This window comes from Cygnus olor, chromosome 5, assembly GCF_009769625.2.
Source record: "Cygnus olor isolate bCygOlo1 chromosome 5, bCygOlo1.pri.v2, whole genome shotgun sequence".
Lineage (NCBI taxonomy): Eukaryota > Metazoa > Chordata > Aves > Anseriformes > Anatidae > Cygnus > Cygnus olor.
In genome coordinates this window covers 5824790-5843085 of record NC_049173.1, presented here as the reverse complement: position 1 = coordinate 5843085, position 18296 = coordinate 5824790, and the positions used below count along the sequence as shown (strand labels likewise).

Genomic DNA, 18296 nt, shown 5'->3' with positions numbered 1-18296 from the left:
CTGGGTGGGGCTGGCTACCTTCCGGGGTGCCTTGGACAGCTTTTCAGCCATTTTTAGTCAGCTTCACACTTCCTAGCCAGCATCCAGCCTTTGTTTTGATAAAAGACAGTCTCTGTGACGCTGCTCGGTGGGCAGATTAGAGGGAGAAAAGCTAGCGGCTGATCCTGCCGGGCAGCCTGCTGTCTGCTTTGGGCAGGATTTCTTTAAATATATTTTAAAATTTTAAGGTGCATGTTTACACTGAATAGATCGTATATGGTGCTCACAGCAGGGTCCCTGGGAGAGAGACTCTGTAGCATCATCCAGGATGCTTTCAGGCGTAGTTTCATAAAGGCAGCGACATGTAACCGAAGCCAGAAAACCTTCCTAAGGTGGTTTGGGGTGGGGAGAGGCAGGGGGGGACATACAGACAGACTCTTGTCTCTAGGGATCTTGATATTTTTGCAATCTTAATTTGGTTATGGTCAGAGGGTTTTTTCAGGAAAATGAGTAGCAGGAATGTAAACAGATGCACCTGTTAAATGCCAGCCTGCAGCAGCTCAGGCTTTCCATACCTTAATCAAGGGCCAGGGTTTTCTATAGGATTGTGTGATTCCTTAAGCTTATACAGGAGAGCCACAGCCAAACTTGGGAGCCTTTTCATCTGAGATTTAAACATGAACTTCCTTGTTAGGTGGGGTTCAGGTTTTTGTTTGTTTTGTTTCCAAAAAGGCTAAGTATCTTGCTGATCCTTCTAAAAATATTAATTTGCTGAGTCAGGTTATTGAACCACCTGTACTTAGAGGCAGACTGAATCTTTTCCTTTTTTAGTAGAAAAAAGGAATATTTATTCATTAAGTTAAAAAAGGGGGGATAACAAAGGGTGTGCTGCTATAGTTTAATTAATAATTATTAATCAATAATAATAGTAGTCTTTCTCTCCTTCTGTGTTCTCCTCTTTGAAATCAAGAGGCAGATTTGCTGAAAATTATATGACACAATCTGACCCATGCTGATTTAAAAAAAAAAAAGATCTGAAAAAAAAATCAACGCAGCTGAAATAAATCACTTGCCTCACTTCCACATCATTTGCATATCTTTCTTTTTCTTGGGTGGTGCTTTATGCTTTAAAAATGATCCTGCAGAAAACACGAAATAGACAGAGTGTTATTTCTGCCACCAAAATTCTTTGATTAGTCCCAGATAAAATAGAAGAAATTTAAAATTCAGGGGAATGAAGACTAAAGACTCAATTCACTGATTCTTTTAATATCTGTTATTCATGTACTCTCCATCTCAACCCAGAATACCAGTTTCATGAAAATCTGGAATTGTATAATTTTGCCAAGTTCATTATCAATGGAATTATGGTTCCTCCCTGAAAACTCTGGAATGTGGCTGTGAACGTAACAGATGCAGTCCCAGACCTCAGTAAATACTGAGCATATTTTTACTGAAATTATGGAAATAAAATGTTGAGGTTAACATAAGCTTTAATTAATAAACAATCATGCCTGCGACTAGCTATATCACTGGTTTGCCCTTACACTACTGAAAATTGGTGTAAAAATCGGTAGGGCTCTTGAGGAGCTGCAGGGATGCTTGGTGAGGCTTTGGCTTTGCCCCACTGAATCTACATACCATTACTCTCCTCGCAACGAAGCAAATGGCGCTGCTAAATACGTTTAAAATATTGCAATGTGTTTTAGTGACGCATGCATCAAGTAAAGCATGTTTGTGTCAATGGTAGATCATGATACAGCCCCTCGGGGAGAGCGGGAGAGTAAATCATCCCTGCCAGGCATCTGCTTCATTCAAAATATTGTCACAGGAGGCTTTGGGGAATTGCAGCCGACTTCCACACCCATCTTTTCGCACTGGTAGGTGGTGTGTTTGAAGTAGGCCGGGATGGAGCCATGCATACTGCATGAGTGTGCGGAGAAATGTCTCCAACTGGGCATTCTGGTCAGTGTGGACCTTTGTATAGCAACATCATGGTGCCCAGCTTGCTGAGGGGAGCTGCAGGATGAGGTGGGCCTCTGGGCTCATGAGGCTGCAGCAGGTCTCCAGGCCTTGCCTGTGGACTAGGCCCAGCTCCGCAGGGCTCAGCCCCACGCCTTGCTGGAGAGGTTTCTCTGGATTAGGAAGGTCTTGGCACCCCAGCTTGTTGGAGCTACTTGGTGCCAGTTATCTGGTCCCCACAAGTATTTCCTCTTCCACTATTTCTTCTACGTGTCAGCTTTTGGGTGGCCTGCATAAGTGCCACGCTTGTTCCTGCAGCGTCACCATCCCACAAGACGTATTAGGAAAGAAAATCTCAAAGATCAAGAGAAAAAGGCTGTGAACTGCTCATAGGAATGATCCTAAATATTATCCGCATTATGATTATGAACTAATGTGGAGAAGGACTGCAGATTTCATCAAGTCCACCTAACTGACGTAACTCCCCTGGAACTGGAGTTGAGTAGCGTTTTTTTGACAGCTGTTTCCAGGGAACCGGCTTCCTTTCTTGATTGAGATACCGACTGCTTTCTAAAGAGTGCCAAGAAGCTACACCAGCTATTCATGGCAACATTCCCCACTTCGAGAGTGACAAAGAAGTTCAATAGCAATAATACGGATGCATTCTATTAATGTATAATCTTACTGACAGTTCTGAAGTCTGTTTAATTATAGCTATCACCATAAAAGCATAATTTCAGCCAGTCGGTACCTTCATACCTTCAGTGCTTTCCTGAAAGTATTGTGGGCTGAACTTTCAGCTGGGATCACCTTGTCTAGCTCAAATGAGTGCTCCCTCTTTGCAGCAGCTAAAGATCTGTCCCAGAAGTTGGTTCTTTTGTTGGACCTTGGTAAAGCTAAAACCTTGGAATGAATTTATCATTTGATGTAACCAATTTAGCTAATATTTTCACAAAAACTGCACTAAATTGTGGGTAATCGACTTCCTGATTTCACAGCTGATTTCCTGTGAAATTTGAATGAAATTTGTCAATCTTTTTTCCACTTTCAGATTTGCTTTCATTTTTTTGTCAGTCATTCCTCAAGCACATTCCTGTTGTTACCAACAGGACTGCAAGATCAAGAGCTTAAATCTAGAGGATAAACTCTCTTAGACGTGAGCTTCATGCCTACCATCCCAACAAACATCTTGACCTAGGTGGTATCAAAAGTGAGATTTCACTAGCTCTGCCAAAACATGCTCTGTACATATCCTGGGTCATGTCTGAGTGTATTTTTTTTTTCTTTTAAGAATAGATAAACAATATTCTTCCATTGCCAAAATAAGGAGAACATTCCCCTAAATTAAGATTATTTTAAGATATTCCTTAAGGAGCAATTTAAGCTCTATCAAGAGGGTGATGATGGGGCAGTAGCTGAAGCAAGATGAAGTAGCCGGAGGGCTGCTTTTGCTTTCACCAGGTCTCTAGGAAGTTTTACAGTGGGTTTGATGGGGCTGCTTTGGCATCAGAAGGGATAATCTCTCCATGTCGTTCTTATAACTGAAGTAGGTCTGAAACATTGATTTTGAAAATCTGCAGATTTTCAAATGTTTAGGTAGAGTTCGAAGGGGTTTGCTTCTATTATTTTGGTCCAGGAGTAACTCAGAACAATCTTAACATTTCCATAGCATCATGCGCATTCAGAGAGTGCATTCAAGGACTCTGCTTGGTCTCCTTGTTCTCTGCTCTCTTAAGGTAAGAGCAATAACATCCTTCATGGAAGCTGGCAAAGGCAAGTAGTGATATGGTTTGATGAGCAGGAGGTGTGTGAAGGAGGCTTTCTCTTGCCTCTGGGTTAAATACTGGTCTCAATCCTCTCTCACGTGAAAATAATAACAACAACAAGTCACAGCAGACTTATGTGAGGAGAGGTTGCAGGGCTGATTTCCTTATTGCCAGCCCTGTTGTGCTTTCTTCTGTCTACCCAAGCCCAGCCTGGTGCCTCACTTAAGGCAAGCAATCCTTTTTTTTTTGCTCACATAAGGCAATCCTAATCTTGCAGATGGAGGAGGATATTACCTGGAGAGCATCTCGTATCAAAAATTTCCTTTTCCCTGGTCCTAACCCATCTCCAGGTCCTCTTTCATCAGGAATTGGGGACCAAGAAGGTCTGAACTTTCAGGCTGAGTTTTGGAGCAGAGAGATGATAAAGATATAAAGCCATGCTGAGGATGGGAAGTCCATGGACAAAATGTGTACAAGAGGTAGAAGTATGGAGAGATCCCTCAGGGCTGGAGATAAAGACTAAGGAGAGAGGCCTCATAAAACAGCACAGATACTCTGTCTTGGCTCTGCTGTTAATTACAGCAGTCTCCTGAAGGCACCAGACTGCTCATTAAATGTTGTATCCATCTGTATTACATTTGAATCAGATCTGTCATGGGGAGCAGAGCAAAGGCCACATTGGATCCTCCAGTGGGGAGAAGAGGGAAAGCCTGGCTCTGCAGCCTGTGGTGAAAGCTGCAAAATGACATTTCTTTCAGCATGAGCAATATTTACTTCAATTCAAAGACTCATCTCTAGTAGTCCCATTTGTTAACAAATATTGTTACGACAATGCTATAAACGAGACTGCCCTTCTTAAATTGGGTTTCCCAGGCTTTTCACTGCCAGTAGGCCTGAGAAGCGAATTATGAAGTGCCTCTATATTATACTGCACCATATACAGAATTAAAGGCTGTATATAGACAGCTTTTTCTCACTTCTCATTAATACTAATATTACATAAAGAACGAAGCTGTACAACCCATTGATTTTACCTCCTAAGGAGGCCCAATGGGACCTCCATTGTAGGAAGGGGAACTTGATCACATCCAAGGGCTTATTAGTATGCTGGAAGCATATAACCTTATTCGATCCTCAAGGTCCATGGGCCTCATTTGAAGGCTGGACACAAGGATTTTGCACACACTTTTTATACTTACTTCCATGTGAATGCTGCTTCATGCATGCTTATTTTTCATTCAGTTGTTGCCGCAAAGAACAAGTTGCAAAGTCAGAAGGAGAGAACAAAGATTTTCAGAGGAAGACAAGGAGAAGCTGTGGAAGATGCAAACTGGCCAGTCTGTGCACAATTAATTTTCCATTAATTTTCATTTTAAAATGCTCGCTTCAAGACATGGAATGGAAAGATCCCCATTTCTCTTTCAACAGTATTTTTCAAAAACATAATCATGCAGAAGTCTCAGGGGAGGGCATCTCAGCTACAGGTTGGTTTGGATTTGCCTTCTCTGGAATCATCTCCCAGGAGCCTTGTGCTGCAGCTTCCCCACACCACGGTGCTTCTGGGGACCACGTAAACCACCACAGCCCAGCCCTCACTGTTCCCACAATAAGGGATTCAGAAGCATCACTACTTAGGCCCCCTCAGCCATCTCAAGCCTTTCACCCCTTGCCTCCAGCACTGCCCTTTCCATCCCTGAAGTCTCTCTTCTGGCTTTTGTGATGCCGAATATCCAAATGTTTTCTGCTGAAAACCGTGATGTGAGCTGGGTGAGCTTTCAGGCACAATACTCGCAAGCAGTTCCTTGCTGGCATTGCAAGCATTGCACACTGCTGCTGTTACTTACATATAAGAGGTTACTTTTAATTTGCCTCGTAAACACAGGCTGCTCATACTAACAGGTGGCTGCTTGTATCAGAGAGTTTTATCTTTGTGCATCATTAGTCCAGGGGATGGCCCCAAATGGAGAACTCAGAATTCATTTAATGAGATGAAATTATACTATGCATTGTAGCTACGATGCTGCTTGGCATCCTTGAAAGATTTTTCTTTCAAATTCAAGGCTACTCGAGTAACATTTTACAAGATCTGCTGTCAGTTAAAAAAAATATGGACAGGCAATGCTTTCAGATAAATAGTTCATCAAAATGCATTTCTTCAGAAACACTCTTCAAAGATGGTTGCAGTGACCTGCATCATTTTGCAACATTGCTTTCTTAGAGATTTCTGGCAAGTCCCCCGTAATAAATACAAAGACTTCTGAGTCTGAGACTGTTCTGGCAAAACCCAGAGTCCTTTTATACCTCCACAAACGAGCCAGAGCTCTGGTGCACTGTGCTGGAAAGAGAGCAAAGTGACCAAAGGAGGGACTCTGCTTCCCTCGTTCCAGGAGGTTGAAGGGAGATCATGGAAAGCTACAACTGAACAGCTTCTGCATGTTAATGGGCATGCTCCAGACTTTAGAGTTGGGATTTTCAAAAAAGAAGGTTTTGAATGAAACTGAGGCTGATTTCAGTGCCTGTTGTCCAAACCCCTGTTTGCAAATACTAGCTGCAAGCCAAAGGTGCTCTGAAGTCGGCGTTTTGGCTGTCAGAAATGTCTTGCTTAGCCAGACAGATTGACCCGCTGTCCAATTGCATGCACATCACATATCGACAGGCTCACATGGCATCAGCCTCCTGCTTCATGCATATTCAGCGTGCATCACTCAGAATCATGCCATTGTAGTTGAGGACAGGCACATACACGCACACACACACACAGTCTGCAACATGCCCAAGGCTTGCAGGACCTTTGCCTGCACCAGGACCTTGTATTCTTTCCCTGTGGGCCAATTTTTCACTAAGCATTGACCAAAGCATCTAATTATTACTTCATTAATTCATGCCCTCTCCTCTGATTTCCCTGGGGACTGATGTCCCCATGTGAGAGCTGGACTCGGAGCCTGTTGCAGCCTGGCCAAGCAGAGAGGTGGGTGTAGATGAGCAGCTCCAGCTCAGCTCACACTCTCTGTGTCCCCATGCACTCTCTGAGCCTGGGTGGTCAGTAATTTGGCATATGTAGGGATGAACAGGCAGCTGCCCTTTCTCAAAGATTCAGACCACCATTTGTACATCATAAGCTGTTGAAGGGAGTAAACCCATGGGGCCAGCAAGTGTTTGAGGACGCCATTTGCTGTCTGAGTCATTTTGTATGAATATAGGATGAGATGAAACACGAAGCAGACATATAAATGTGGCTTACAACTTCACCTTTCATTTTCATCCTCATTCAGAACACTGGGGTGTGGAGGAGGTTGATATATCCAGTCTTGGGCTCACCTGATGGTGAAGGAGAAGATTTCTCGTTGCTTTGCCTCTTGGCATCTGTTGACAATGCCAGACAGTGATGGGACAGGTACTACCTGGGAACCAGGGCAGCTGCGTAAGAACCCTTAAACCCCTATCTGCCTCCTCCTGAGGTTTCCCACCTAGCAGTTGGCACGTATTTTTTTCCATGCACATGGGAATACTCGCGTCAGGTCTAAAAGACACAGGATCCCTCTCTCCCAGGTCTCATTTGGCTGGCAAAAGAGGCCAGCTGCCTTTCATCTCCTCTCTCATGCATGCACACAGCCCCAGAACTGTGTCATTTGGCCTCTCTCCATTTCGCTCGGAGTGGTGGCGAGGCTTTCCTTGCTACAGCTTAGTATATACCCCAGTCACCTCACAGCAGGAAAGCGGCAGGTTGCAGGATATCCACACACACAGACAAGGCTCTCTTGGGTCATTCAGCATCTTCCCTGCTGAGAGGAATGAGAAAATGCAATTTAGAAAATCTCCCAGTCTGAGGGGATGTGAGGTAGAAGATCCTAGAAAGAAGGTGAGAGTGCTTAGTTGCACATTTTGAGTCTTATCAGCAATTGCTAATAACTCAAGGAACTCCACTGAAATGGCCTGTTGGAATTTTTTGGCTCAGCTCTCATTTGTTTGCCTGTCTACTGCCTTCTTGCTCGGTGCGTGACCGTTTTGTTTCATCAGCAGATGATATTCTGCATACAGCATCCTGAGCTGGCTCACCTGTGCTCACTTCATTTAATATGAATGTATTTTATGACAAAATTTAAGTACCTCAAAATGTGAGATTTGCATAAATTTCCAATGCTATCTTCTGACAGGAATTTTTAAGCATAAAAATGATCAAGCTGTGAATAATACCTCCTGTCCAAATGCTCGCTGGTGAAAGCACACCAGTTACTGTGCTGTGCTGCAGAATTTTGCAGTGTCCTCGTTGAAAAACAGTGCGAAGAGCGGTAAATACCACACACTTGTCTTCTGGGTGCCATTTTGTAAGGATGCTTTGCAAGCCCCACTCTCCAACCTGTAACCCTGCAAGCAACCTGTGGAGCTCCAGCTGCCCGCGTGGACACAGCTGGGTCTGCTGCGCACCTCCCTGGTGTTGGTGCATGCCCTAGGCTATAAACGCATTTTTGGAGCATCGATCAGTCCATTTCCCTGGGTATGGGCAGGAAGGAGACATGGCCATATGACTGGAAAGTGTGATCCCTATTTTGTGTACTCACACCCAGGACTCCAACACATGCCACCCATCTCGTTGTGCGCGCTTGTGATCACAAGTCCATTGTCGAGCGCTGACACATAGAAATATCAAAGAGTTATTACATTGTGTCTATGGATGTAGTATATGGATGTGTCTGTGGATGTAGTGTATGGATGTTAGTAGGACGTGAATGTTGCGTGAAGGGAACAGAGTTCAGTAACACAATAGCAATTTCTGCACTCAAGCCCATTACTTTGAAAAGCAATGCTAATATGTGTAATAGTAATGAGTAATGGCTCATTGACTCAAGGGAAACAGGCAGTGGTGAATCACAGTTTCTGGAGATTAGATGATACGAACTACTACGCTGGATTAATTTTGTTTCTTTCTGTGTTTGTGAATTTTCTTTTGACAGATTGCATTTTTCCTGAATTTACTCTTTGTTCAGAATTATTTGACAAGTGGCATCTTTGAAATCTGTTTGGCTGGTGTTGTGCTCAAGCTGTTCATGAGGACAGTGTGTGAAATTAGAGCTGCTTTGTTTAAATTGTCATGAGCCTGTTCTTCGGCTGGATGAGGAGTCGCTTAGAAACAGGTTATCGGTGCAAATGCATTAAATTTACCTTTGTGGACTGGACATGTATGATCATTTCTTAACATTTTGCTTTTATAGTGCCCATTCCTTCAGTAGGATAGTTTGCTGGAGTGCCTAGGATAAGCTCTACAAATGGAATAAAAAGCATGGTCAAAATGAACTCTCTTGCAGATGTAAAAATATATTGTTGGAAAATGGTTTTCTATGCTTGTTTTGTTCTAACTAACACCCCCCATGTATCTAGACAAGGAAAGTTATCTACAAAATAGAAAAGTTTTTTAAAATATTCCTGAGATGTTCAGATTTGCAGCAGTAAGAGGAATTATTCTGCATTTTAAGGTCACATTTGTTTCTTACTCATGTAACTAAATGGTTTCCTACACACATAACTGTTAAGAGGTGGCAAAACCAGGAGTTTTTTCCTTTCTTAGAACTAAAGAAATAACAAAATTATATTGTCATAAGTTTGAATGGGAAACTGGTTTATTGTGGCTAACCCCAAACTATCTCATTCATTTATCAACAACCAAAACTTGAACATGTTTTGATCCAGAAGAGGAAAAAAAATTGGCATTTGGACTTGTGACCAAACAAATAATAATAATTTGAAATTTCAATGTACAATAGGAACTTTTCTTAGTCGGAGAGTAGGTAAATGCAAGTTGGGGTGCAAATTTTCATACAACCCTACCAACAACACAAACCCCAGTTTGCATTTGCCTTGCCCTCGCAAGACACCCCCCATGCTGTGGTTGTGGATAATCATCCACCTTTAACACAAATGCATGAAATACAAGGATTTCAAGCAGGTGATCGATCCTCATTTCCTCCATGCATCCCTGAAGTCACTGAGCTGCTCTCAGGAAAGGAAATTCCAGGTGACAGACGAGAGCAGGACCATCTCTCCTCCCTTTCTCCTCCAGCGAAGGACCCAAGCATCGCAGCGGCCTTGATACCCTCCCAGCTCCCGCCTTTAACATGTTGGTCTTCTCTCCCCAGCTATCGATCTGTTGTACTGGCGCGACATCAAGCAGACAGGGATCGTGTTCGGCAGCCTCCTGTTGCTGCTCTTCTCCCTGACCCAGTTCAGCGTTGTCAGCGTCGTGGCCTACCTGGCCCTCGCCGGCCTCTCGGCCACCATTAGCTTCAGAATCTACAAATCGGTCCTACAGGCCGTGCAGAAGACAGATGAGGGCCATCCCTTCAAGTGAGTGCTCTATAGTCATGGCTGGGGGCCATTTATCTTGTGGAGGATCCATTCCTTGTGGCAATTCACGTTTCTTCAGCTGCTGCTTTTATACCAGATAAAATTCTTGCTCATAACAGAGGAAATATTTTTTGCTATTGTCCAGAGTCTCGAGAGCTGTAAGGCAATATTGGCTTAGATTCTGGGGGAAAAAAAGAAAAAAGAAAAAAAAAAAGAAAGAACAATTACAAAAGCAATCATCCTCTGAGACACAGGCTTTTTTTTTTCCTCAAAGTCAAAAGATCATAAAAATTATAAGTAAATGGAGAAAAGGGCTTTCACTAGAGCTACTGATAATACAGAATCTCTGCAAGTAGAAAGAGTATTGCTTCAGGGCATGCTCTATTGGGCACATAGGGGAACTGTTTATATCTTTTCTCCAGCCCTGCTAGGCCATGATGGGGAAGTGCATCACCATGGGGTGCTGGTGCTGGTTAAGCTCTCCCCACCCTCTGCAGGGTCTGGGCTGTTTGTCCCCCCAGAGCAGCGATGCTTTCTCCTCTGCTGTGCCAATGAGTAGTGACCTGTGAACCAGGTCAGACTTGTGGGGAACCACCCCAGCTAGGATTTGTACCCCACCTTTGGGAATAGTAAAGAGAGAGACCATCCAAACTGGGCTCTGCATGTGGACAGGGCAAGGCTGCAGGCAAACAGACCCAGCACAGCAATTGCCCAGGGAGACAGGTCGTGCATGGCAAAAATGGTGTGTGCTGGTGGCTCTGTGCCCACAGGAAGGGGACACATTGCTCCAGCTGCAAAGAAATGAGGGCTGGGGAGGAGGGAGTGATGGGGAGACAGGTACAAGTGTGCAAGGCAGGTGAACCTGGCTGGGTTTGTAACCAGACTTGTGTTTCTGGCAGAGCCTACTTGGATATGGAAATGAATCTCTCACAGGACCAGATTCAGAAGTACACAGACTGTCTCCAGCTATACGTCAACAGCACAGTCAAAGAGCTGAGGAGACTCTTTCTCGTTCAGGACCTCGTGGATTCTTTAAAAGTAGGATTGCTTTAAATATTTTTAACCCCTCTCTGGAGGATCAATTTACATTTCAAAGTGCTGCTTCCCTTGTTGACACTGTCCTTATAAAACCTAGTTTTGTGTAGCTAGATATTAAAGTTGTTCTCCTACTTGGTTTCCAATCTGCTTGCTTCCAGTAGCTTAGAGGTTTGGCAATCCGCAGTTGAAGTTATTTATCCGTAATACAGGAGTTACAAAAGGTGCAGGACCAGCTAAATACCACGGCAGGTCTGGAAGCATCTCTGTGTTGTGCTCTCTATGACCTTACCACAAAATGGCGTGTTCCCCTCTAATCCCTCTGGCGATCTGGCTTTCCTATAATGGTGGCCTTTCCTGCTGTGGAGGAATGCCCTCTTTCCCTCCCTGCTGAGATAGCAGTTTATTTTCAGCCTTGCACCCAAGCAGGTGTTCTCCAGAGCAAAGGGAAGATCATTAAGGGAGCAGACATGGGTTAGGCTGCTAAATTACTAAAGGTTTTTAGAAAAATGTACCCATCTCCCAGCCCTCAAGGCTTTTCAGTCACTGGGATTATCACTGTGGGGTTGTGATTAACTTGTGTGGGATGACCCTTGCCTTCATCAAAATTGGATGCAGGGTCCTAAATGTATGCAATTAAACACTAAATATACCTGAAAGCTCAGCTAAGAGAGTATGAAGCAGTGATCTGCAGGAGGGAAAATGGGTTTATACACTCAGAAAACGTACCTAGTTCTTAATGTGCCTTACTTAACAAGTCCCTTTACACATTAAAAAAGGCTAATGTGCCATTATATTAGCTAGTTAAGTGAACTCATTCCTTCTTATGCTGACACTGGAGGTGATGTAATGATCTGTCCTTAATTTAGTTTGCAGTACTAATGTGGCTGCTGACTTATGTGGGAGCCCTCTTCAATGGCCTGACTCTTCTGATAATGGGTAAAAATTATCATTTCTTTTTAAATCTATTTTTAACTCTAATTCCCTGGTGATTTTGTTGTAGGCAAAACAGCCTCTCTTTGTTGTGCCTTCCCCACAGTTAAACCATCAACTTGTATTTTCTCTTATTCATTATTCCTATTCTGTTGTCTGTCCTGCTAGAACCAATTTGTATTTTACGGGTCTGCATCTACTAGTCCCAGAGAACTGGGAAAATCCGTATTTGGGAGGTTTGAGCAAAGTTCATTTTTAATAGGAAGATCCCTGGTGGATCAGCTGACCAAGTGGCATGATAAGTGTGTGTCCCTGCTCGAAGTAGGTCTCTTCTCTGGAGGAATCTGATCAGCAGGAATTTAACACTGTGCTCTTTTTCTCCTCAGCTGTGGTGTCTATGTTTACTCTCCCTGTTGTATATGACAAATACCAGGTAAGTCCACCTGCAGCTCTGCAGTTCGGGTGCATGAGTGGTTGTACATTCTTGATGCCCCACTGACTTTGTCTCCTTTTGCTCCTTGCAGGCACAGATTGATCAATACTTGGGACTTGTGCGGACCCACATAAACACTGTTGTGGCAAAGTGAGTTCAGCAGCAGACTTGACCAAGTGTCCTGCTGCGAGGTTGTGGTATGCCGGGGTAGCTAAGAGCTGGGTGGTCCCGGGGACAACGTGTCCCGTGAATGATGTCCTCCCAGCTCCTGGCATGAAGGAGCCTGCAAGAGGGTAGATCCCTGGAGGAACACGGTCCTTCTCAGATGAGTGTAGGCTGAGGCAGAGCTGTGATCCTGCAAACTTCTCTCCCCTCCCCTGCCCTTTGAGGGATGAGGATGGAGCAGCCCAAACAGGGTCTGATGTCTATACCTGGCCAGGACCGACCACACCACAAGGAATGTGTTAACTCTTCCTCACTGACTGCCCCAGCCTGCCCTTTTGCATTCAGGGATGCTGTCCATTAGAGTTAATAATAATGTTAATAAACAAAGTGGGAATTAGAACAGCACCCTGTTAGAGAAAACAAATATCTGGAATCACCATGACCTTGAGTGTCACAAACCATCAAAATGGTCAGAACTGGATGAAATTGTTGATGTAGTCTCTCCTGGGGCCTAATGCATTGCCTAGCAAAAGCTTTTGTGGGATCCATAAGAGGAGAGTGAGGGTCTAAGCATAGTTCTTAACAGTTGAGAATTACTGAAAGGTGCATCCATACATCTCAGCAGCTTGAATACATGGCTCTGCAAAAGTTGACTGAATGACAGGTGTCCAATGGAAGGCTACAAGATGGTGAGGGACAGAGAGCAAGTGGCCCACATGGAGATGCTGAGGAAACTGGGTTTGTTTTGCCTGACAGAGTGGGAGCTAAGTGGTTATGTCACAGCAGGCTATAATTACTTGACAGGAAGTTAAAAGATGATGCAGCCAAACTGTCCTCAGTAGTGGCAAAAGTTATAGCAAGAAGCAACAACACAAATCTAGCTTAGAAAGTTGATGCTGGATATTTGGAGAAACTTCTTCATTCGGAGGTTAATATAGCACTGGAGCAGGCCGCCCAGGGAGGTGCCAATACTTCCTTCCCTGAAGGTTTTCAAAGCAAGACAAAGCCATGGCCAACCTAATCTAGCATTGGCGATAGTCCTGCCTCAGGTAGGAGATTGATTCAAAGGCTTCCAGGGCACATTTCCAGACAGTATTTTGTGATGTTGCAAACCCATAGCCTTAGGAAGGACTAAAAGTCTGTACTAATTTTTTAATTTTTTTTTTAACTTCATTCCTGGCTTCCAGTAGACAATAGCCCACAGTAGGATAAAAAAGGGTGGGAGAATACCACTGAGGATATCCCATGAAAAAATGGGGAATTTACAACTCGGGGCCTCTAGGAGCACATGGATGGACATCATCTCTATTTCTTATTAGACTGTAGCCCACCTGTTGCAACAACACACAAAATGCAAGCTAATAAAATTACCCTTTGCTAAGACTCCAAGTGGGGATCCATTGGAATGAAATAGCTGCGTGACCATATAAACCTTTTTCTTTTCTTTATTTCTAGGATTCAGGCTAAAATCCCAGGTGCTAAGAGAAAGGCAGAGTAAAGCAGACATCAAGAATTCATCACCTACAGTAGTGAATAATGGGGGAATCTGGAGTGAAACAGCTCTGTTCTTACACTTTACTGCAAATTTATTGTTCTTTTTTTTCTCGACACCATAATATTAGAAGGATAAAACTCGGAAGCAGTGCTTTTCCCCTGCTGCTTCTGCACTTAGAATATTTGCAATCACTTGTGTCAAGCACTAAAGTATAGTAAAGAGAAAAGTGTACTAGATGTGGTTTTTTGTGTTGCTTATAAAGTGCATGATGGTGAGAGCCTAAATAATATTGACCTTTTTTATTTTATTTTTTTAGTGTTTTTCCTTCTTCTATTGGCATTGCTTCTATAACTTTTAATGTTATATGTGGCTAGGGGCTTTCCTGCTTAGCGCACTGATGCAATAGTTAAAATTGCTTCTACGTCACTGGGTTGCTGGTTGGATTCATCTTTATTAACTATATAGAATTGTAGACTGATGTTTTAGTGTTTTCCAGCACAAATAAAATAAACAGTAATCGGTACTTATGGTAATCAGTTTTGTATAACTCCAAAAAAACGAAAACAAAACCCAGTACTTTTGTCGTAAGGGATTGACAGGCTGATTTAATGTATGGTAACTGGAAAGTTCCAGCTCGTTAAATTTATTACAATTTGTATTACATTCTCTGTAGTTCCTAATGGACTTAATTATGGACTCTGAATATTTGCACTTATGTACTTGATACCGAATGCAGAAATAAATGTTACTAAATGTAAAAAGTTCTCCCTCTTGTTGCCAATGGGATTATCTTGATGTTTGCAAACTGGACACATCCACAAATGCTTTGCCTCAGAAAATGGTTCAGTCTAACACAATCATCTGCACTACATAGTTTATTCCTCAGTTTCACATCTCGATAAGTAAAGAACAGAAATTAAAAAAAAGATCTTAGTACATCTTAGGAAAAGTTCTAAGCCCAGAGGCTGAGAACTGAAATAAAGATTTGCTCTTGTACAAAGGTGAAGGCTTTTAAATGTCAGCACTATATAAAGTGCTTCAAAACAAATAAATTGGTTAAGTGCTGAATGATTTTCCAATTTGTAGAACATACCTGTGGAAAATCTTTTATTCTCTCTTTTTTTTTTTTAATAAAAATATGAACATCAAAACCTTTTCCACCAAATTGCATTTATGTATTTTCTAACACAGAACATTTTTATGCAGAACATTTTTTTTTCCCACAAAGAACTAGATCCTTAAACATTTATCTGAACTTTTTGAATTGAAATCTCTTGCATTTCTTCATTTAATTCACCTTCATCTGTTCCACATGGACATAGTGACATTTGTCCTAGGTCAGGCTGCAGTGCTATTTGGCCATGTACAAGTGTATCACAAAAATGCATAAGAGGAGGTAGCAGAAAAATTGGTTTGGCTGCAGGCTAGTTAATTCTCGTGATATGTCTCAGATTCCCTTATTTTCTTTTAAGTTTTATATTTAAACATTCTTCTTTGCTCTTATTTGAACACCTCAATGTGACACCTGTTGCTTATGATCAAATGGAATATGTTTGTTTTAGCGTGAGTAGTTTGCAGGCAGGACTTAAAATTCAACACCTGTCCCCAGATATAACTGCCTCTTACATTAAAATGGATGATGTATAACTTTGGCAATGACCACATTTAATGTCCCATCCCACTGGTCCTATGAATGTGTTTTTCCTTAGCACCCTCAATGCAGTTGTTCCCAAGACCAGCTTTTTACAATACCGAATCCTAAGCAGGATTTAAAGGTTAAATCTCCTGTATATTTGGAAATAAAATAAAACAAAAGAAAATTATAGCAGAGTTCAAATCAAGAGAGCTCAAGACCCCCGTTCTTGTCTCCTCCAGCACCACCCTCTGTCAAAACCCCCAGCCCTCTGGTCCAGGCCCCATCACCCTGACTGCACCCCTGCAGTCACCCCTATGACCCCTTTACTTTTCTCTATTCTCACACCACACCTCTCCAAACCAGCACCCAAGCTTCTTTGCAGCCATCCTGACTTTCCATATATTTGGCAGTAACGGCCTGCAAATCAGCAAGTGGTGCTGAGCAGCTGGGAGGTGTTCGTGCTGTGGGTGGAAGCAGTTTGCAGGACCATGCTGGGATGTACTGGAACAGAGGACCTCGGACTGCTTGTGCTGCCTGCTAGAGCTGCCCACAGCCACTGGCACCGTAGTGGGATCACAGCAGGAGTTTCCATGATACCTTTGATGATGGGAGCATGCAAAAAGCCATCATGCCCAAAGCTTCCATAAGACTTGTTGCAAACCTCTGCTAGCTCTTGGTCCTGCTATACAACTCGTAGTAACAGAGGCCCTGTGCATATAGGGAGGGATAATGGGAGGGGCTGTACTGACATCTCTTTTTTATTTTCAAGCAAGTAGAAAACAACAACACTGAGCTCTGGTTCTGTTTGGTTGGTTTTTAAAATATTTCAGTATGATTACCATGGGTGGCTGAAGATACCCGAGTGACTCAAAGACATGTGTGACTCAATTCATTTGCATTCAAAGTGAAGAACAGCTTGACAAGTAAAAGCAGCAAACTTGCCAGAGCTTTAGGCAGGTGAAGCTGGGGAAGCAGCTTACACTACCTGGACAAGATGTGTGTTGGAGGGTGTGTGTGTGGACATTAAACCATTTTTGTCTCTTCCAAACATTCCTTGTCAGGGGAACCTGGAAATCACACCAGAGCACTAGTGCTCTAGGGGCAGGTTGGTCCCCAGTCCAAAGGCTGCTTAACAAGGTACAGAAGTGCATGGATGCTTTGAAGACCCACCAAGGTAAGTGAGCTTGCTCAGGTGGTTGGAGTTAGATGTGTGCTGGATGCCTCACCCAAGCAGTGTCTCTCACCTGTTGCTTCTGGGCGGTTTGAGATGCTGATACTCCCTTTAGAGAGAAGAGGCAGAGAGGTTTTTACAGTCAGTATTTCAGCTGTGAGGCTTCCTTCTATGTAAGGACAGGTCTGAATGAAGTCCTTCTGTGGCTGGGAGTGGCTGGCCAATATAAGGAATTGTGTTTTGATCTGCTAAACTTGCTGAGCTTGCCTTTGAAAGCCAGCCCTAGTGACTGCACTACATTTGAACTAAAGTAAATTTAATTTGGGCTTAGGGATGTGAAATCAGAAATGGCATGCTGTTGGGAGAAAAACATTGTTAGAACTTCTACACCTACAAATGCAGCTTTTTTAGGCTCCATGACTTTAAAACACATTCTCTGTGGTTTCACCTGTATCTTCCAGGAAATGTATAAGCCTTCTCCTAAGATGCTACCTATTAAGGAGAGGTTTGAGAGTTACAGAAGAACTGTCAGTGCTTTATGTCACTTGAATATGTGTCTGTACCTTGAAATGAATACTCCATCAGTGATTTAATGCAAAGTGGGAATACTCTAATGTCTTTAGTTTTGATTCCCTGCTTCTCAGTGTCTTAGTACTATTTTACTCTTCTAGCCTATTTATTTACTTCTGAGCTGATGCTGATCTCTTTTACACTTCCTCTGCTCTTTAATATTAATCTAGTTAGAGTAGGATCACAAAACACATTAGTGTCAGGAAAACCCCAGAATATGAAGGAGATAAGAATGATATAATATTCTGTGAGCAGCTAATCCAGTTAAAGAGAGCCCATCTCCTTCCCTGCAGCTTTTGCTATCTCCCTGCACGCTTTCAGATGGCAGCTGGCTCCCATCCCTGTCCTGGTGGGTTACAAGCCGGTCGACTGTAAGCCCATCAGCCTTTCCTTTTCCATATGGGCCCAGTGAAATATGTGGCAAGCTTCTGTGTTTACCCAGTGCAGCTTTGCAAACAGCAAGTCCTCTGTATTTCTTCCCAAATCTTCTTAATGTCGTCTTCTCAGGCACAGAATTAAAAGGTGCTCCATCAGTGACCTTGCATACGAGCTTTCTGGGTTGCAGGCTATCGGTGGAGTGAGGCTGCTGGCGTGAGGGAGGCTGGTGGCACTGGCTGGCACACACAGTCACTGCGGGACGTACAGTATTTGGATAAGGGTGAGACAATCACTGGGAAGAGTCGGTAGCTTCCATGTCTGAAAAAAAAAAGGGGGGGGGGAGGGGGGGAATGAACAGTCTTTCTTTCTGATGGGCTTTCTTGCTGCTCAGCACCTTTACAGGAGAGTGGCGAAACCCTGCTTTACAGCAGGAC

General features: G+C 43.2%; 1 protein-coding gene across 4 annotated transcripts in view; it reads left to right on the top strand.

Moving 5' to 3' along the window:
* RTN1 (reticulon 1) overlaps positions 1–14868 on the top strand; it is a 107485-nt gene extending 92617 nt beyond the window's left edge. For all 4 annotated transcript variants that reach the window (XM_040559933.1, XM_040559934.1, XM_040559935.1 and 1 more), the window contains 6 exons: positions 9839–10046; positions 10946–11084; positions 11951–12020; positions 12401–12447; positions 12539–12597; positions 14068–14868. In XM_040559933.1, the coding sequence (XP_040415867.1) occupies positions 9839–10046; positions 10946–11084; positions 11951–12020; positions 12401–12447; positions 12539–12597; positions 14068–14110 (566 nt within the window). In that variant the 3' untranslated portion in view covers positions 14111–14868. The remainder of the gene's footprint in view (positions 1–9838; positions 10047–10945; positions 11085–11950; positions 12021–12400; positions 12448–12538; positions 12598–14067) is intronic.
* The last annotated feature ends 3428 nt before the right edge of the window (positions 14869–18296 follow it).